This window comes from Oryx dammah, unplaced genomic scaffold, assembly GCF_014754425.2.
Source record: "Oryx dammah isolate SB20612 unplaced genomic scaffold, SCBI_Odam_1.1 HiC_scaffold_19, whole genome shotgun sequence".
Taxonomy (NCBI): Eukaryota; Metazoa; Chordata; class Mammalia; order Artiodactyla; family Bovidae; genus Oryx; species Oryx dammah.
In genome coordinates, this window is record NW_024070203.1 from 44,596,284 (window position 1) to 44,618,304 (window position 22,021).

Sequence of the window (22,021 nt, forward strand, 5' to 3'; positions counted from 1 at the left end):
TCATAGGTATATGAAGGTTATTAGAAGTGTTCTAATTCTTAAGTCAGGTGGCGGATTGGGGGTGTTTATTTTATCATTGTGCTTTGTAACATATATATTATTTTGCATGTATATTTTAAATATACTTTTTATATGTCACATATTAAAAACATGTAAATCAATGTTAAAAAATAAGGTATCATAGGAACATAAACCAGGGCCAGTGTAGCACAATACTAAAAAGAAGGTAATAGTTTCTACACACTCAGCTCTTTCCTAGTGCTGATAAGATGAAACACTCTCATGACAGACATTAATACTTGACAGTGAAAGGTGTGCACTGTGTCACTAGCAACTTAGGGGCCCCAAGCTGGCCATTAGTGGACACTCCATTAGTTTTTAGAGTCAACCTGGTTTCTCCTCTTTGCTCTTCTCACAAGTGTCCATTTACTTAAGCCATTCTTCTTTGACTCATAGAAATTTCTGTCTCTTTTCATCTGCCTATTCAGATTCTGTGTGCTAAGATGATGTCAAGTCTCTCTGAAGTCCAGTTCACAAGCAATGTTTTCTTCTTTTTTCTTTTTTTAATAGTGTATATATGTCAATCCCAATCTCGTAATTCATCCCATCCCCCTTTCCCCTGATTATCCATACTTTTGTTCTTTACATCTATGTCTCTATTTCTGCTTTGTAAATAAGATCGTCTATACCAGTTTTTTCAGATTCCACATATATGCATTAATATATGTTTTTCTGACTTACTTCACTCTGTATGACAGTCTCTATGTACATCCATGTCTTAAGAAATGACCCAATTTTGTTCCTTTTATAACTGAGTAGTAGTCTATTGTATATATGATATATATATATATATATATATACACATATATATTTCACAATGTTATCCATTTCTCTGTTGATGGACTTTTAGGTTGCTTCCATGTTGTGATTATAGAAGACATACAGTTGACAGACAGACACATGAAAAGATGTTCAGCATCACTAATTATTAGAGAAATGCAAATCAAAATTACAGTGAGGTATCATCTCACACCAGTCAGAATGGCCATCATCAAAAATCTAAAATAAATTGTACAAAAAAATCTACAAAAAATAAACAATAAATTCTGGAGAGAATGTGAAGAAAAGGGAATACTCTTGTACTGTTGGTGGGAATGCAAATTGATACAATCACTATGGAGAACAGAGTGGAGGTTCCTTATAAAACTAAAAATAGAACTACCATATGACCCAGCAATCCCACTACTGGGCATATACCCAGAGAAAATCATAATTCAAAAAGACACATGTACCTCAATGTTCATTGCAACACTATCTACAATAGCCAGGACATGACAACAGCAAAACTTAAATGTTTTGTTTCTAGCCCCTAATTGTTCTTGAATTACTTCTTGTGTGTTTGTTCTCTCATCAATTGTGTTATATGCTTCTTGAGAGTTTCTTGTGTTCTCTACCATGCTCAATATAAAACTAGATGCAAAACAGGTATTAACTACTGGCCCATTATATATATATATATATAAATATCTATATATACACACATGTATATATAGATATGGAGAAGGAAATGGCAACCCACTTCAGTATTCTTGCTGGGAAAATTCCATGAACAGAGGAGCCTGGTGGGCCACAGTCCAGAGGTTGCAAAGAACTGGCTGACTGAGCGACTGAGCGCACACACACACACACACACACTTTTGAATTCTATCAAAACTACTCCAATCTGCTGATCTACAGATAATATATCCTTCAACAGTCACATTTACATTATAATTGAGTATTGTTGGGACTTAAATTTTTTTAGAAAATTAAACAAGGAAATCAGTAATATGTTGATTATAGTTACTTGCATTCACTGGGGAAAAAAGGTATTCATTAAGCTTAAGCTCCTTCCTTGAGCTTCTTATATCCTGCATTCTTCACATTCAGATGTTAGAGACCTAATCAACAAATTCCAAAATATGCCGTCTGGTTCAGTACATTCTTTTCTACTTAAGTTATTCAGCTCGCTAGATCCAAAGTGCTAATGTGATTTTTATGTCAACTATGCATCCACATTGAACTTGGCTCAATAAACAAATATTTCTATGAGCAGGTGTAACTTTGTGCTTTAAAAAAACCTGTTGTGACACAAACAGCAAAAGTATAAATAATGACAGGAAGTCATTAAATGAAGTTAAACATCATTGACAAACCCTACAGATCTCCAGGTTCTTACCGGCAGCCCCCATCGACCACAGAGGCTAAGTTTCAAGTACAAGTGGTGCCAGAGACTGTTAGATTTTGACAAAATTACTTTATCTTTCTGTTCTTCAGTTTCTTCTCTCAAATGAGGAGATAAACTAACATTTGACAAATTTAGAGACTCATTTTGCTTTCCATGTGATTTCAAAAAAGCTCAAAAATTCATAGCTTGTATTTTGAAAATCATTTATATTAATAGTTAGAAAAAATGCTTTGGAATGGACATCATTTTCCTTTCCATGTAATTCAGAAAAGCTCAAAAAATTCATAGCTTGTATTTTGAAAATCGTTTAAATTAATACTTAGAAAAAATTGCTCTGGAATCGACAGAGCAACATAGTTTACATGTATGTGCCCGCCAATAGTTGATAATAAGCAGTGTACTCAGAGCACTTTAAAAATGAAGTGCACCTCTCCAAGCATTAAACACTAAGGTGTTTTTTATTTTTTTTTAAATTAGAGTATAGTTGGTTTTTAATGTTGTGTTAGTTTCTGCTGTACAGCAGAATGAATCAGTTATATGTATGTATGCATATTTCCCCTCTTTTTTTGGATTTCCTTCTCATTTAAATCACCACAGAACACTGAGTAGAGTTCCCTGTTCTATACAGTAGGTTCTCATTAGTTATCTATTTTATACATAGTATCAATAGTGTATATATATCAATACAATCTCCCAGTTCATCCCGTGCCACCCTTAACCTGCACAGGTGTCCATACATTTGTTCTCTACGTCTTTGTCTCTATTTCTGCTTCACAAATAAGATCAGCTATACTGTTTTTCTAGATCCTATGTATATGTGTTAATATACAAAGTTTGTTTTTCTCTTTCTGACTTACTTCACTCTGTATGACAGTCTCTAGGTCCATCCTGTTTTCACAATATTTATTGTTCCAAGTAGCTTATTATGCTGCTATTCTATCACTAAATCGTGTCCAACACTGTGCGACCCCATAGACGGCAGCCCACCAGGCTCCTCCATCTCTGGGATTCTTCAGGCGAGAACACTGGAATAGGTTGCCATTTCCTTCTCCAGTGCATGAAAGTGAAAAGTGAAAGTGAAGTCACTCAGTCGTGTCCGACTCTTCGCGACCCCATGGACTGTAGCCCACCAGACTCCTCCATCCATGGGATTTTCCAGGCAAGAGTACTGGAGTGGGGTGCTACTAGATTTGGGCTATTTAGAAGGATCCTTTCTACTTAGCGACTATAAATATGGTTGGATATGTAAATATGGTCAGATATGTAAATATGATGGATATGTTAATTTTCAAATATTCTGGCACACTTCACATCTCACCACACTGTAGATCTCACTAGATGTGACACCAATAACCAGGAAGAATTGAACTAAAACAAGAACAGAACAAAATGGAAAACCATTGCCAAGCCTTTTACAAATGTTAATTGTTATTTTTTCAGAAATCCATATTGTGTGAAGGTGTTCAAGTAAACTCCAAGAGAGAAAGCCATAGGAGATTATCTTGCTCAAAATTTTTTTTCTTTTCAAAATATTATACTGATTGTTTTATTTCTTTTTGTATACAGTGAAACCCTATAAGCAATGGTGAATGAGGATGGCAGTGGCATACACCCTCTGTTGTTCCTAATCTATTTAGGTTCTACCTCTAAATAACAAAAATTTTTCCTTTACATTGTCTTCTGTTAACTTGATAATCTTATCTTCCACATTTATTTCTCTGATTCATTTTGAGTCTGTCATTGTATTTGAGATTAAGTAGAGATCATATTTTATTTTCCTTTGTAGAGTTAGTCATCACCATCTCTATATTGTCTGTTCTTTCAACATAAATTTGTGGTACCATTTTATCAAAAACTAAGCTCTCATGGGTTTGGACCTAAAAATTCTGTTATGCCCATTGAACTATTTGTCCATTATTGAGTTGTACCATGGTTTTTTTTATTGTTGTTGTTTTAGCAAATCTTCATATTCTTTTTTAAAAAATTAATTTATTTGTTTTAATTGGAGGCTAATTACTTTACAATATTGTAGTGGTTTTTGCCATACATGGACATGAATCAGCCACGGGTATACATGTGTTCCCCATCCTGAACCCCCCTCCCACCTCCCTCCCTATCCCGTCCCTCAGGGTCATCCCAGTGCATCAGCCCTGAGCACCCTGTCTCATGCATCAAACCTGGACTGGTGACCTATTTCACATATGATAACATACATGTTTCAATGCTATTCTCTCAAATCATCCCACCCTCACCTTCTCCCACAGAGTCCAAAAGTCTCTTCTTTACATCTGTGTCTCTTTTGCTGTCTCGCATATAGGATCATCTTTACCATCTTTCTAAATTCCATATATATGTGTTAGTATACTGTATTGGTATTTTTCTTTCTGGCTTATTTCACTCTGTATAATAGGCTCCAGTTTCATCCACCTCATTAGAACTGATTCAAATGTATTCTTTTTAATGGCTGAGTAATACCCCATTGTGTATATGTACCACAGCTTTCTTATCTGTTCATCTGCTGATGGACATCTAGATTGCTTCCATGCCCTGGCTTATTGTAAACAGTGCTGCGATGAACATTGGGGTACACGTGTCTCTTTCAATTCTGGTTTCCTCGGTGTGTATGCCCAGCAGTGGGATTGCTGGGTCATATGGCAGTTCTATTTCCAGTTTTTTAAGGAATCTCCACACTGTTCTCCATAGTGGCTGTACTAGTTTGCATTCCCACCAACAGTGTAAGAGGGTTCCCTTTTCTCCACACCCTCTCCAGCATGTATTGTTTGTAGACTTTGATAGCAGCCATCCTGATTTGGCGTGAGATGGTATCTCATTGTGGTCTTGATTTGCATTTCTCTGATAATGAGTGATGTTGAGCATCTTTTCTTGTGTTTGTTAGCCATCTGTATGTCTTCTTTGGAGAAATGTCTGTTTAGTTCTTTGGCCCATTTTTTCTTATTAGGTTGTTTATTTTTCTGAAATTGTTGCTCAACTTGTTTTAACAGCTCCTAGTTAAAAGCCTGACATATAGTATTTCCAACTATAAAAATCCTAGCAAATCCATGAGAGTGAGTTTTCTTCTGTAAATGTAATAATTTGCTTTATGATGTAGGGTAGGACATTTTAATATTATTGTCAATATTCCACACAAATAACAATTTCAACATATAATAAAATGGAAAAAATACCAAGTGAGTACTAAAATTACAGTAATATTTGATCACAGTTCAGCAGAATATAATTTAGTCTTGGGGGACTTAAGTTATGCTAATTTATGCATTTTAAAGTCAAGAATCTATCTATTGTCACATTTATGACAGGGTTTTAATAGATAGGGATTCAGGTTTCCTTCATTAGTGGATTAATATTTTTAATGTGGTACATTTCTCTCATCATTTATCCTGATTTTTTTGCTTGAATACAAAATTCTGAATTATTGCAGCTAGAGCTCCATGATTTAAAAATTGTGATTATAGATTTGTGCTAAGCTTTCCATTGTCTCTCTGGTCTTGACTGGCCATTAAGGACTCAGAGGATTTAAGGCTCTGATTTTCTTCTCAGAGCACACATTTTATGAAACAAAAAAATCTGTCTCCACTTGTGTGTGTGAATGTGAAGGAAGGCCTTCTTTAAGGATGCATATGGCTCTTTAAAATATTAATAATCAATCAATGTTTAAAGCTTCTGGTGATTTAAAATACCCTCCTTATAACTGATTTTTTTTTATTTGAATGGAAGGTATTAAAGCACAAGCTATTTCTAGATGCTCTATGTATCTATCTCTATTGAAGAATTCTCTAGAGCCTGTAGAAATCTTCATTTTTATAATTAATTTAATTTAGCAGACATATGGAAAAGTTCACCATCTTTTTATTCACATATTTGAAAGTCATTACATACCCACTCATCAATCTAGTCAAGCAAATAATATCAACTTGTTCCTTGATACATTAAAATGGAATACTAACCATCATTTAATAATAAGTCCTCTTCTCCCAGGTAGTGATAGTGGTAAAGAACCTGCCTGCCAGTTCAGGTGATGAAAGAGACACGGGTTCAGACTCTGAGTTGGGAATATCCCCTGGAGGTGCACATGGCAACCCACTCCAGTGTTCTTGCCTGGAGAATCCCAGGGACAGCGGAACCTGGCAGGCTACAGTCCATAGGGTCGCAAAAAGTTGGACATGACTGAAGCAACTGAGCATGCAAGCATGCAAATTAGAAATGCTAAAGGTTTGCATACATTGTACACTAAATAAAAACCACTCTACACACTATTTGAAATCTCAAATACTATGATTTTTCAACATCCTGTTCAGTTACTTTCATATCCTTCTCATGATGAGTTTATATATCTGAGTTTATGATTAATGTATAAAAATTATATACAAACATAGATAAGTTCATATATTAAGCAATATGTGACTCCAACTTATTCTTTTTTTCCTAACTTATTCATTCTTTTTATGAAAATAGATTCTTTACCTGGGAAGGAAGAAGCACTAATGGAAGAGGGTGAAGAATTTGAGAAAGTATCTAAATTAACAGGACCTGTAAGTATATTCATTGACTTAATTTTATCTCTAAAACTAATGTATATCCCTAACAGGAACATCTAAAAGGAATAGAAAGGAATAAGAAGCAATGCCATTTAAAGAATATGTTAAAATGTGCATCCAGTATAACCCACATAGTCATGGAAATGCTCCTTTAAGTAGGTGGTCAGCTTGATTACAGGTACACAGCAAAACTACAAAGTTGCACTGAGCTCTTTCAGCATTTGGAGAAGAAGAGTTGAATAAGAGGGGAGGGGGGACCTAAGTCCTGGTATTATTAACTGCTTGGTTGTGCACATGAACATTCTAAAAGATGATGAGCTGCCATCTCAAACTTCAATAAATCAACCCACTCCAGTACTCTTACCTGGAAAATCCCATGGATGGGGGAGCCTGGTAGGCTGCAGTCCATGGGGTCGCTAAGAGTCGGACATGACTGAGCGACTTCACTTTCACTTTTCACTTTCATGCATTGGAGAAGGAAATCGCAACACACTCCAGTGTTCTTGCCTGGAGAATCCCAGGGACAGGGGAGCCGGGTGGGCTGCTGTCTGTGGGGTCACACAGAGTTGGACACGACTGAAGTGACTTAGCAGCAGCAACAGCATATCATGATAGAAAAATAAATGTTTTGCATATCCTGGAAGTTTACATATACCTTAAAGTGAAAGTTGCTTAGTCGTGTCCAACTCTTTGCGACCCCATGGACACTACAGTCCATGGAATTCTCCAGGTCAGACTACTGGAGTGGGTAGCCTTTCCCTTCTCTAGGGGGTCTTCCCAACCCAGGGACTGAACCCAGGTTTCCCAAATTGCAGGCAAATTCTTTAACAGTTGAGCCACAAAGGAAGCCCAAGAACCAGAGTGGGTAGCCTATCACTTCTCCAAAGGATCTTTCTGATTGCAGGGAGATTCTTTATCAACTGAGCTATCAGGGAAGCCCAGATATAATTTAAGCATGCTATTATTAGTTGTAAAGTCCTTCTGATATTTTTATTAAACTCTATCTCTTCCACAAAGTACATTGGGAGGTAACCGTTCAGTTCAGTTCGGTCACTCAGTTGTGTCCAACTCTTCATGACCCATTGACTGCAGCATGTCAGGCTTCCCTGTCTATCACCATCTCCTGGAGTTTGCCCAAACTCGTGTCCATTGAGTTGGTGATGCCATCCAACCATCTCATCCTCTATAATCCTCTTATCTTCCCACGTGCAATCTTTCCCAGGATCAGGGTCTTTTCCAATGAGGCAGTTCTTTGCATCAGGTGGCCAAACTATTGGAGTTTCAGATACACCATCAGTCCTTCCAGTGAATATTCAGGATTGATTTTCTTTAGGATTGACTGGTTGGATCTCCTTGCAGTCCAAGGGACTCTCAAGAGTCTCCTCCAAAACACAGTTCAAAAGCATCAATTCTTCAGCACTCAGCTTTCTTTATGGTCCAACTCTCACATCCATATGACTACTGGAAAAAACATAACTTTGACTAGATGGACCTTTATCGACAAAGTAATGTCTTTGCTTTTTAATATGCTGTGTAGGTTAGTCATGGCTTTTCTTCCAAAGAGCAAGCATATTTTAAATTCATGGTCACAGTCACCATCTGCAATGATTTTAGAGCAAGAAAATAAAGTCTGTCACTGTTTCCATTGTTTCTCCATCTATTTGCCATGGAGTGATGGGACCAGATGCCATGAACTTTGTTTTTTGAATGTTGAGTTTAAGCCAGCTTTTTCACTCTCTTCTTTCACTCTCAAGAGGCTCTTTAGTTCCTCTTTACTTTCTGCCATAATGGTGGTGTCATCTGCATATCTGAGGTTATTAATGTTTCTCTTGGCAATCTTGATTCCAGCTTGTGCTTCATCTGGCTCGGCATTTTGCATGATGTACCCTGCATATAAGTTAAATAAGCAGGGTAACAATATACAGCCTTGACATATTCCTTTCCCAATTTGGAACCAGTCTGTTGTTCCATGTCTGATTCTAACTGTTGCTTCTTGACCTGCATACAGATTTCTCAGGAGGCAGGTAAGGTGGTCTGGGCTTTGGCATAATCAATAAAGCAGAAGGTTTTTTTTTTTTTTTAATTCTCTTGCTTTCTCTGTGATTCAATGGATATTGGCAATTTGATCTCTAGTTCTTCTGCTTTTTATAAATCCAGCTTGAACATCTGGAAGTTCATGGTTCATGTACTGTTCAAGCCTGGTGTGGAGAATTTTGAGCATTACTTTGCTAGCGTGTGAAATGAGGGCAACTGTGCGGTAGTTTTAGCATTCTTTTGAATTGCCTTTCTTTGGAATTGGAATGAAAACTGACCTTTTCCAGTCCTGTGGCCACTGCTGAGTTTTTCCAAATTTGCTGGCATATTGAGTGCAGCACTTTCACAGCATCATCTTTTAGGATTTGAGATAGCTCAACTGGAATTTAATCACCTGCACTAGCTTTGTTTGTCGTGATGACTTCTAAGGCCCACTTGACTTCTCATTCCAGGATGTCTGGCTCTAGGTGAATGATTGCAACATTGTGGTTATCTTGGTCATGAAGATCTTTTTTGTAGTTCTTCTGTGTATTCTTGCCACCTCTTCTTAATATCTTCTGCTTCTGTTAGGTCCATACTATTTCTGTCCTTTACTGTGCTCATCTTTGCATGAAATGCTCCCTTGGTATCTCTAATTTTTTTTGAAGAGATCTCTAGTCTTTCCCATTCTGTTGTTTTCCTCTATTTCTTTGCATTGATCACTGAGGAAGGCTTTCTTATCTCTCCTTGCTTTTCTTTGGAACTCTGCATATAAATGGGTATATCTTTCCTTTTCTCCTTTGCCTTTAGCTTCTTTTCTTTTCTCAGCTATTTGTAAAACCTCCTCAGACAACCATTTTGCCTTTATGCATTTCTTTTTCTTGGGGGTGGTGTTGATCACTGCCTCCTGTACAATGTCATGATCTTCTGTCCATAGTTCTTCAGGCACTCTGTCTATCACATCTAATCCCTTGAATCTGTTTGTCACTTCTACTGTATAATCATAAGAGATTTGATTTAGGTCATACCTGAATGGTCTAGTGGTTTTTCCTACGTTGTTCAATTTATATGTGAATTTGGCAATAAGGAGTTCATGATCTGAGCCACAGTCAGCTCCTAGTCTTGTTTTTGCTGACTGTATAGAGCGTCTCCATCTTTGGCTGCAAAGAATATAATCAATCTGATTTCAGTATTAACCATCCAGTGATGTCCATATCTTGTGTTGTTGGAAGAGGGTGTTTGCTGTGACCAGTGCGTTCTCTTGGCAAAACTCTGTTAGCATTTACCCTGCTTCATTTTGTACTCCAAGGCTAAATTTGCCTGTCATTCCAGGTCTCAACTTCCTACTTTTGCATTACAGTCCCCTATAAAGAAAAGGACATCTTTGGGGGGTGTTAATTCTATAAGGTCTTGTAGGTCTTCATAGAACCATTCAACTTCAGCTTCTTCAGCATTACTGGTCAGGGCATAGACTTCGATTACTGTTATATTGTATGGTTTGCCTTGGAAATGAAAAGAGATCATTATGTCATTTTTGAGCAGTACCCAAGTACTGCATTTTGGACTCTTTTGTTGACTATGAGGGCTACTCCATTTCTTCTAAGGGATTCTTGCCCACATTACTAGATATAATGGTCGTCTGAATTAAATTTGCCCATTCTAGTCCATTTTAGTTCACTGATTCCTAAAATGTCAATGTACACTCTTGCCATCTCCTGTTTGACCACTTCTAATTTACCTTGACTCATGGACCTAACATTTCAGGTTCCTATGCAATACCGCTCTTTACAGCATTGGAGTTTACTTCCATCACCAGTCATATCCACATCTGGGCGTTGCTTTTGCTGTGGCTCCATCTCTTCATTTTTCCCTAGAGTTATTTCTCCACTTTTCTCCCATGGTTACTCCCAGGTAACCATTAGGTTCAAGATTTTCAGTGCAATTTAATGGTACAAGGTTTGTTGTGGTTGTTACTAAGTCGAGTCTGACTGTTTGTGATCCCATGGGCTGCAGCATACCCAGCCTCCCTGTCCTTTACTATCTCCTAGAGTTTTCTCAAACTCATGTCCAGTGAGTTGATGATTCCATCCAACCATCTCATCCTCTATCATCTCCTTCTCTTCCTGCCCTGAATCTTTCCCAGCATCAGGGTCTTTTCCAGTGAGTCGGCTCTTCACATCAGGTGGCCAAAGTACTGGAGCTTCAGCTTAAGCATCAGTCCTTCCAGTGAATATTCAGGGTTGATTTCCTTTAGGATTGACTGGTTTGATCTCCTTGCAGTCCAAGGGACTCTCAAGAGTTTTATCCAGCACCGCAATTTGAAAGCATCAATTCTTTGGTGCTCAGCCTTTTTATAGTCCAACTTTCTCATCTGTACATAACTACTGGAAAAACCATAGCTTCAACTATCTGAACTTTTGTCGGCAAAATGATGGCTCTGCTTTTTAAATGCTATCTAGGTTTGTCATAGCCTTTCTTCCAAGGAAGAGGATCTTCACAAGAATAGACATAGAAAAACTGAAATCTACATATATAGTCTAAATATAAAGTTTTTAAAGAAGTCTGAGTTGTTATAAAAATGGCTTTGCAATCTTGAATTATCCTAAACTTAGTATTTAGACTGGGTTAATATACTCCAGTGGCTTCCCTGGTGACTCAGCTGGTGTAGAACCTGCCTGCCAATGCAGGAGATAGAAGAAGATGCATTTTTTGATCCCTGGGTTGGGAAGATCCCCTGCAAAAGGAAATGGCAGCCTAGTCCAATATTCTTGCCTGGAAAATTCCACAGTATTCTCTGTGTTGGTTTGTTAGAGGTGCTGTAACAAAGCACCATAGACTGGGTGGCTTAAACAACAGAAATGTATTGTCTCACAATTCTGGAGGTGGAAGTCTGAGATCCAGGTGTGAGCAAGGTTGGTTTCTTCTGAGGCCTCTCTCCTTAGCTTGCAGACAGTGCCTTCTCCCTATGTTTTCACATGGTCTTCCCTCTGTACATGGCTGTGTCTTAATCTCCTTCTCTGTAAATACACCAGTCATTTGGGGTCAGGACCCATTTCAGTGATCTCATCTGGCTTAATCACCTCACAAATAGAGTCACATTGTGAAGAACTAAAGCTTAGAACTTTAACATTTGAATTGTGGGAGGGACACAGTTCAGTCCATAACATTCTCTGATGAGATTGCATTATTCGGAACATTATTTGGGTCACAAGACTTGGTTGAGGGTACCACGTTTTTCAATGGATTTCATAATAAAATTATTGTAAAATTTTTGATGAAATTAATGTATCTTTTTTCATATGTTGGCTTTTCATGGAAGCTTCCCAGACCTTGTTTAAAATCTCTAATTTCTCTGTTATTGTATATAGTACTTATTACCTTCTCTTACACTGTATGATTTACTTTTTTCATTTATTGTCTGTTGCCTCCCACATGATTTAAGGTCTATCTCGACAAAGTTTTTGGGCATTTTTCTCTTCTGTATTCTTAGAGGAGTGCCTATATATAGTAGGCACTATTATACAACATAGTAGCTATGTGTTGATTAAATAAAATTATTAGGCAATAATTTCTTACCATGAGATGAAAAATATCATATTTTCACTTATTATGAAATAGTAGAACCTTAGAAAGCACCATGGTGGCCATCTAGTTCAAGATTTATGGTGCCCATCTAGTTCGAGAGTGTTAGTCGCTCAGTCATGGACTGTAGCTTGCCAGGCTCCTCTGCCCATGGAATTCTCCAGGCAAGAATACTGAAGTGGGTTGCCATTCCCTTCTCCAGGGGATATTCCCGGCCCAGAAAACAAACCTAGATCTCCTGCGTTGTGGTCGGTGCTTTACCATCTGAGTCACCAGGGAAATCCCCAGTTCAAGATTTCCTCCCTCTTATCTCAGGATTCTGACCTGCTACACCACTTTTATCCAATACAAGAACATCCATTTTATAGGTAAGGAAACAGAAAGATAAGTTTAGTAACTGGACCAAGATTTCAAAGCTGAAAGAAGCAGTAAGGTCAGGAGTTGAGCACTAGTCAGTTTCCCTTCTACTGCACATTCTTGGTATTTCTAGTGCCTTCCTGTTTCTTTTAGAAACAGATTATTTCTATTTGTTAGACATTTTCTTACATTTCTCACCATCACTTGTAACCATTGGTCTTCGTTCTACTCATGGAGTAACAGCCTGAGTCCAGTTCTTCTTCTGCTAAACTCATCTCTAGATAGTAAAAGCTGTTGGCATGTCCCAACTGAGACTCTTTTTCCACCCCAAAACAATCTGTTCTTTTAACCAGTTCTTACATTGTGTAGTTTTCAGTTCTTCTGGATGCTTTCTCTGAACACATTCTTGTTTGCCAAGTCCCCTATAAAGTGTGGGTAATGCCAGAACTAAACCAAAGGTTTCAAATAATGTTCCCACATCAGAGACTATAATGGAGTATATATTGATACAAATATTATATTTGGATTCTAATCCAGGTCTGTGTTAACTTTTTAAAAGGGACTTTCTGACATTTATAAACTTCAGCATGTTTTCATAATCTCATGATGATAAAAGCATGTCATCATTGAGTTTGGGATAGTCTGTCATTTATCACTTTTTGCAAAGATTTGTTTTATCATCTGTGAATTCCAGCACCACCTTTCTCATCTCTCAAAGGATACAGTTAGATTCTATTTCTAATAATTTTCTAATATCAAGATTTATCCTGTCCATAGTATTTGGCTTATTTAATAGTACCTAATACCCCAAAGAAGAAAAAATAATAGTTTTTTGGTCAAACTTATGAGTGATTTCACACTGAAATTCAGAAAGTTTTACCTTCTTTTCACAGTGCTCACATAGTGTTTTTCTAATGCAGAAATTTGTTCTAAGTCAACTTAACACATTCACTTGATTTTGAATTTTTTAAAATTTTGTAATTCCATTTAAAGTCAAATGTAAACTTAACCATCTAATTTGGGGGAGAAGTGTGTGGAATATACACAATAAGTGGATAAATTAACAGTAGGACCTCAAATATAGTTTCTAGATGGTAGTTGCTTTTATTATAAAAAACATGGATTAATGTTACATTAAAGATGGAAATTCCCTAAATAATATTTCTTACAATTGTATTTTTGGTAAACAAGAAGAAAATTGTGGCTTTATCTAAATATTGATGGAGAATTGAAACAAAACAGAACTTTTTCCCCCTTTATTACTGTAAGAAATACAAAATACTTCAAAGAAAATTTTGAGTCATTTCCTGCAAAAATATAAACATGCCACAAATGTTGAAAACCATTTAGACTTGTTTCAACACATACTGTCTCTATTTGCTAACTTTCCATGTTGGGTATTGGATATTAATAAGTGGGTAACAGACTCTTGGAAACTTTTTTCCCCAGTGGCTTAACCTGTGTTTAAAATATGTTGTGAATATTTGAGTGAGGTAAAAGCAACATTTGGATTTACATTTTTATCCTTCCCAAATAAGCAGATCATTCTTATGGAATTTCCCTCTCCCCCTCCTTCTGTGTTCTGGAATGTCTCCACATATCAACATCTTGTGAAGATTAAAGCTGGATTTGTCAAATAAATCTGTTCATTAAAATTGAAACAACGAAAAACGAAGCCTTAGGAAGGAAATACAAAGCAGCAGATACCTTTTTGTTGATCTTTTTGTTCATAAAATGGAGTACATAAATTTTTAAAATCAGTGATCCATGAAGACTTATTATCAATGAGTTTTAAATTTCACAGTTCATATAGTTGCTTCTTCCCCCCTTTGAGATTTCCTTGGAAGCATTTACTTTATTCAAATCTTATCTTTTCAACCTTATCTCTGCAAGTTCACTCCTGCAATCTTTTTTTTTTAACTTAATTTTTATTGGAGTATAGTTGCTTTACCATGTTTCATAGTTTCTGCTGTACAGCAAAGTGATTCAGCTATGTGTTTACATATATCCCTTCTATAGTTCCTATCATTTGCCTTCAAAATTCTATTTTGTTTTGAAAATATTAAACAAGCATGTGAGCATAATAGGAAGATGAAAAGATAATTAAGACAGACATTTGGCATTTAGTATTTTACTGATTGTTTTTCTTTTTCCTTTGTAGGTGTCTTATTTATTGCATTAATTGGTCAATACTGACCAGCCCTTCATAAGCTTACTGTTTATTAGACTTTATATAACTAGTCATTCATCATTTCTTAAAGTAGAAGAATAATTAATAGAAAGGCTCCTGTAGAGAAAGGTTTCCTAAAATTCCTAGGAGTTACTGAAAGTTATATTTTTAGTATATTTTCCTACTAAACAGTCTTATCTGTTTGAGGAGATAGGTATAACTAAGTAGTATTATGGTAGTAATAATAATAATATCACCTATTTGTATAGCACTTTCTTATTGTTAAGCATTTTCACATATTTAATATCCTCTCTAAATTTTGCAAGTCCTGTGACTTATCACTTAGATTTGACATCCCTTCTGTGATACACTCAAATTTCCCAGTACCCAAACTCTCACAGAACTTTTAGGGTCCATACAGTTTTTAAGGCACAGGTGCCACTATTAAACAGCACATGTAATGTAGAAAGAATAAAATTAGAACACCGAAAGTGTTAATCGCTCAGTGGTGTCCGACTCTTCGCAACCCCATGGACTGTAGCCCGCAAGGCTCCTCTGTCCGTGGGATTTCCCAGACAAGGATACTAAAGTGGGTAGCCATTTGCTTCTCCAGGGGATCTTCCCAACCTGAGGATCGAACCCAGATCTCCCGCATTGCAGGCAGATTCTTTACCATCTGAGCCACCAAGGAAGCCCCCACTATCAATAGCCAATATTAAAAATAGGATTATTTATTAGATTGAAGGTGAAAAAGTGATTTGAGGAACTAAATCTTAAATAAATTTCTATGAGAGCAAAGGATAATTAAATTTGGAGCATAAAAGACTAATCTTGTTTGGATCCTTGACAGTTGAAGGTAGATGAGAAACCAGAGCAGCCTGACAAGAAGGGAATCTTAAAATTCAGAGGGTACTCGAAGGAAAACAAAGAGGAAAATAATACATGTAGCAGAAAATATTTCTTTGGCAAACTGATGCAGAAGTTAGACTCAAGTGATTACAGAATCATCTTAATAAAGTAGATGTATACTTAGTTGGATTAGAGATGAGCTTTGATTACCTTTAGGCTTGACTTGACAATATTAAGTGTGCTTTCTGGATAGGTAAAGAAACCATTTTTTAAATTGATGTTCTAGGGACAAATAATGACTTTTCCCCCCAACTCTTTAATGACTCTATTTCTATTCTCAAGTAGCAAGGTGTGGACCTGATTGTCTGAAGTTGGAATTTCCCACACATATCTTATTTTCTCAAGATTCCATGAATATGAACTTAAAAAAAGAGTAAATTTGGGTTAGATACAATATTCTTTTGATAACAACTGTAATTGGAAAACACAAAGATAAACATTTATGTGCATGTCTCTAGTAATGCATACAGCTGATGTGCAAATTCAGAAAACAGCTTTGATAGGAAAGACATTGTTTCTAAGGGAATTTATTTTTATTGTACAGAAGGTGAATTGATTTTGCTAATATTTAAAAGTTTTATTCAGCCAGTGAAGTAGATAGTTCAGCAAAGAGTTCCACTTGTATTTCTAGTCCCTGTCGGATTGTTAAGTATAGTTGAATCTTCTTATAACAAATCTTGGGTGCTCTTGGAATTATGTTAAAAAAAAAAAAAAGAATTCCACAGAACTCAGTGATCACTTACTGCTGAGACAAGGAAAAATTTGCAATTCACTGAAATCATACTACTTAAAAAAAATCTATTTGTTTATTTGGCTGTGTTGGGTCTTAGTTGTGGCATGTAGAATCTTCATTGCATCATGTGGGTTCTTTCATTGTGCACACGTACTCTTTAGTTATGGCACATGGCCTGGCACATGGGCTTCATTTCCCCACAGCATATGGGATCTGACTTCCCTGACCAGAGATTGAACCCATGTCCCCTGCATTGTGAGATGAGGCATCCACATATGACTTTTACAATATGGAGGATGCACAAATGCTTTGTATTTCTCTACTCTAGAAACCTGCATGAAGCCAAATAATGTAGGTCCCCTTGGAGAGTCATTCCTTTTACACCATTTCTTCTCTCCCAGATTGTTACCTCTTCTCTCATAAAGCATACCATAAAGAGATCTATACATTTAAAGGAAAAAAAAAAGAGATCTATACATTTAAAAGATATAAAATTATCTATGTATAAAATAAATAAGGTGTAGGATATATGGTGCAGCACAGGGAATAGGGAATATAGTCAATATTTTATAACTTTAAATGGAATACATCTTATGAAATATTAAATCACTGTATTGTACTCCTGAAACTAATATAATATTGTAAATCAACTAACTCTAGTAAAAATAAGATATAAAATTACAAAATTATCACTTAGACTTGACAAGCATAAAACAATTGTTCCCATAGCTTTCTAGTATAAGATATGGGTATAAATTTTTAGTGGACTACTAGACAGTTTCTTTTGGAGAAGACAATGGCAACCCACTCCAGTGTTCTTGCCTGGAGAATCCCAGGAATGGGGGAGCCTAGTGGGCTGCCGTCTATGGGGTCGCACAGAGTCGGACATGACTGAAGCGACTTAGCAGCAGCAGCAGCAAACAATTTCTTTAACTATGAATTTTGATACTCCTACTTTCCACCTTTTTTCTTATTAGTGGTGTTCCTCCCTACAAACAGCCCTTCCCTAATGAAAATTATGTCTGTTTCATCATCTTCACAACTTGACATTTTAAATGTTTTTAATAAGACATCTTCAAAATTCTTTTTCATACCCAAGTATAATTTTATGATGAGTAAATTGTTACACATATTTTAGAGAGTTTGTGATTTATGTAAATTGATTTAAATAGCTAACCAGGGGACAAAATGTTGAATGTATAGGTTAATGAACAAGCTCCAAATTTTTCTTGCGCTGTATGGCTAGCATGTGAAAAGTGGAAACACAGCATTTATAGAATTAAAATTAAATATATTTTAACTTGCACTCTTGCAAAATAAAGAAGGAAAGATTAATATTCATGATCATATCACCAATAGAAATAAATTATGGTGGATTTTGTTTCTTGAAAAACAATATTTACAAACTGCTGGCAGGTAATTGGAGTAGTGAATTGTCTGCTAATGAATAGAAATTAGTATGCATTTTGTTCCACCTTAAAGGTTTTTACAGTTTCATTTTCCCTCTACCCTATAGAATTTTTCCATAGCTTTCATCACTCACAGATTTAGGAGGCCAATAAACTGCTTAAAACCAAGTACTATAGTAGACAAGTTATCTAACTAAATTTTGGTATCTACTGAGATTTTTCCTTTTGACATTTTTAGGTCTGTTGATTTCTAACACACTGAGGGTGGAAATATTTGCCCAAACCTATACAAATATTATTTTTAAAAACTTCTATGATTTTTTAAAAATATAGCTTCTAAATGTCACATTTTTCCTGGAAAAAATGACCTGAGATGATACAGTATGGTATAATGAGTGGTAAAACATTGATTATAGTTTTGTAATTAATCACTTTCTCTACATAATTTCACTATTTCTCCATTAGTAAAATTATGAAATTATTTCTTGGGGTCAGTTAAATTCTGCATTTTATTTTATAGATAGTTGGGGAAGGTAGAATGACCTAATATGTACTCATGTATAACAAGTACAATTAATTTCTAAGAAAACAATCCTCAGGAAGATGTATGACAACATGGTACTGAAGACTTGAGATCACAACTCACAATGACTCCATTAATTCTTTTTTAAAAAATTAATTTATTTATTTGGAGGACAATCACTTTGGTGACCCCAGCCACACATTGACACAGTTCAGCCTCAGGCGCACATGTTCCCCCCTAATCCTGAAGCCCCTCTCCCCACTCCCTCCCCACCCCATCCTTCTGGGTTGTTCCAGAGCACCGGCTGTTTACAATAACTAGGACATGGAAGCAACCTAGATGTCCATCTGCAGACGAATGGATAAGGAAGTTATGGTACATTAATTCTTATAAATAGGATGGGCAAAAAAGAAAATATGTTTTGACATTTTCAGTATTTTCAAGTGATTGCTAATTCTCTATTAAAATGATTTCCAGCCCCTGCAAATTTCATTTGGTCGGTATATAAATATACTGAAGCAGAGGAAAAGCAATATGGATGTTTGTATAGTGAGGTAAAAACTTCATATTCCAATTATGAAATGTGCAGGGTGCATGTCAAAATGGTCTCTTTGTGTGTGAAGCACATGAAGTTAATATTCAGTCCCTTAGTGAGGATGGAAAAACATTAAGATCCTCATAAAAAGGTTTTTCCTTACATGTTCGTCTTCTTCTTTGGCTATAAAAACTACATCCATTACATAAAAATGACTGGATACAAAAGTGCTTTCCTAGAGATGCTTAAATATTTGTGGGCTTCTTTGCCCTCTCAACCACATTAATTTAATCAAGATTTTTTTTTTTTTACCTAATATAAGAAGTAGCCACATATAAAGTCAGAGTCTCAGGAGTTTGCTGACTCAAATGGAAAAAAATATAATATATTCCTGCTATTACATTGAACTATAATGTATATTAGAAGAGCATTAGAGAAAGATTATTTTAAGAGCTATGCTTGAAAGGATGTTGACTGTTGGGTCATACTGAATATCCATCCTTTAAGATATTGAACTCTTTTTTTCTCTTTTCCATGCATCACAGATTTTTAGAGAGATTTCCAAAAGTGAATAAAAGATTAATATCTATATCAATATTAGATTTGCAAAATATTTTAAAACTGCAGTTCAGTGTAACTTCCTATTACCTATGTTAAAGTTTTATTTCAAATTTGTTTGCTTTCAAATTATAAATATAATAGTATTTATTATAAAATTTTGGGGAAAATTCAGTAAAGAATGTAATTTAAAATTGGAAAAACCACAAGAGAGATGAATTTTCACATTTTGTTTTGTTTTTCCAATATTTTTATGCATATGTGAAAGTGAAAGTGAAATCGCTCAGTTGTGTCCAACTCTTTGGGACCCCATGGACTGTAGTCTACCAGGCTCCTCCGTCCACGGGATTTTCCAGGCGAGAATACTGGAGTGGGTTGCCATTTCCTTCTCCAGGAGATCTTCCCAACCCAAGGACTGAATCCCAGTCTCCCACATTGTAGGCGGGTGCTTTACTGGCTGAGCATATGCATATGTATATACCTGTAAATATGTCATATCATAACTTAAACTTTGAAAAGTAGCCCATTAGCATCTTTGATTCTATTCTTTACATATGATAATAATCTGACATAAAATTATTTTAATGCCTTGTTCTGATACCCATATATTTTTGAAGCCTTATCTGTTTTAGTATCTATTAGATGAAATATCCTCTTACATTTTTAAAGTTTAAGACTTTAATTTTAGTGTCAAACTATATTTCAGAGTAGTTATATTTGAATCAATGTTAGGTGTTTTGGTTGGATAGTCTCAGTTAGTTTGTCCCAGGCTAATGGTTATGAATTGGATGGTCATGAATTAGGGACAGGTGTGTTGGTATCCAGGCATTCCAGCTTTCCCATTAAATCCTCTGAGTCATATTCTGGTGTAAATAGGCAATTCTATGTCCTGCTGTGTGTTGTACAAATGTTATTTTCTGTGTTTGTTTTTATGTGAAAAAATATGGGAAACATTGAGATTTGGGGCTTAGAAGTAATGTTTTGGAGATAACTGCACAAAATCATCATCAGTTTTCCTTAGACTGGATTCCTAAAAAGATCAAAGAGTATAAACTATTCTTAAGTCCTTGATACATTCCAGAAAAAGTTCATTTTTCCCTTTAACCAGGACTCTCCTAAACCTTTACTGGAATTAAATGTTCTCTTAAAATGTTTAAGTGAATAAACAAAAATTGTACAAAAAATCTATCTTACTGGTAAATGTAATATGGATTATTTTTAGTCTTAAAGTTGGGTTTCTTTGTTTATTAGTAAATTTCTTTGATTACAAATGAATAAATTTTACATAAACTTATTAAACATGTATTTCTATTTTTATGAACTTTTTTCTTGCCATCAGTTATATTTATTTTGGGGTGTTTGTTTTTCTGTTGACTTATTAGTATTCATTATGCATAATGACTTGTTCTATTTTATAGATGTAATTAGTCATTTTTGTTTTGCTTTATGTTGTTCATGATAGTTTTTTTTAATTACACTGAAGCTATGCTTTTCTCTTTCTGATTTCTTCCATTTTTTACACATAGTCTCCCCTTCCCAATATGAGATATTTACCTAAAAGTTGTCTACATATTCCTCTTAAATTCTGTAATCAGTTTTGAATTTATTTTGGTGGTTATTGTGAGGCAGGAATTTAAGAATGTATTCTCAAATAAAATGTGTAGTGTCATTTATTTTTGAGAACCCATCCTTTTCTTATTCTGAATTTTTCTTTTCATCTGAATAAGGTATAATAATGTCATAATTAATACTTATTTAATACTAATTTTTTGCCAGATAACTTATACACGTTATTCCTTATTGTTTGCCGTTAGGTCTTAATTATTAGGCATGACTTAAGTCCAATCCCTTATGATTATACAGTAGAAATGACAAATAGATTCAAAGGATTAGGTCTGACAGAGTGCCTCAAGAACTATGGCTGGAGGATCATAACATTGTGCAGGAGGCTGTGATCAAAACCATCCCCAAACAGAAGAAATGCAAAAAAGGCAAAATGGTTGTCTGAAGAGAAGGGAAAGACAAAGGAGAAAAGAAAAGATATATCCATCTGAATGCAGGGTTTCAGTGAAAAGCAAGAAGAGATAAGTCTTCCTCAGTGACCAGTGCAAAGAAATACAGGAAAACAATAAAATGGGAAAGACTAGAGATCTCTTCAAGAAAATTAGAGATAACAAGGGAACATTTCATGCAAAGATGGGCACAATAAAGGACAGAAATGGTATGGACCTAACAGAAACAGAAGATATTAAAGAGAGATGGCAAGAATATACAGACCTATACAAAAAAGATCTTCATGACCTAGATAATCACCATGGTGTGATCACTCACCTAGATCCAGACATCCTGGAATGGGAAGTCAAGTGTGCCTTAGGAAGCATCACCACAAACAAAGCTAGTGGAGGTGATGGAATTCCAGCTGAGCTGTTTCAAATTCTAAAAGATGATT

General features: G+C 35.6%; 1 protein-coding gene across 1 annotated transcript in view; it reads left to right on the forward strand.

Annotated features, from left to right (window-relative positions):
• CUNH8orf34 (chromosome unknown C8orf34 homolog) overlaps positions 1–22,021 on the forward strand; it is a 337,095-nt gene that overhangs the window by 247,510 nt on the left and 67,564 nt on the right. Inside the window, exon 10 of the mRNA XM_040261349.1 lies at positions 6,701–6,777. Coding sequence (XP_040117283.1) covers positions 6,701–6,777 — 77 coding nt within the window. The remainder of the gene's footprint in view (positions 1–6,700; positions 6,778–22,021) is intronic.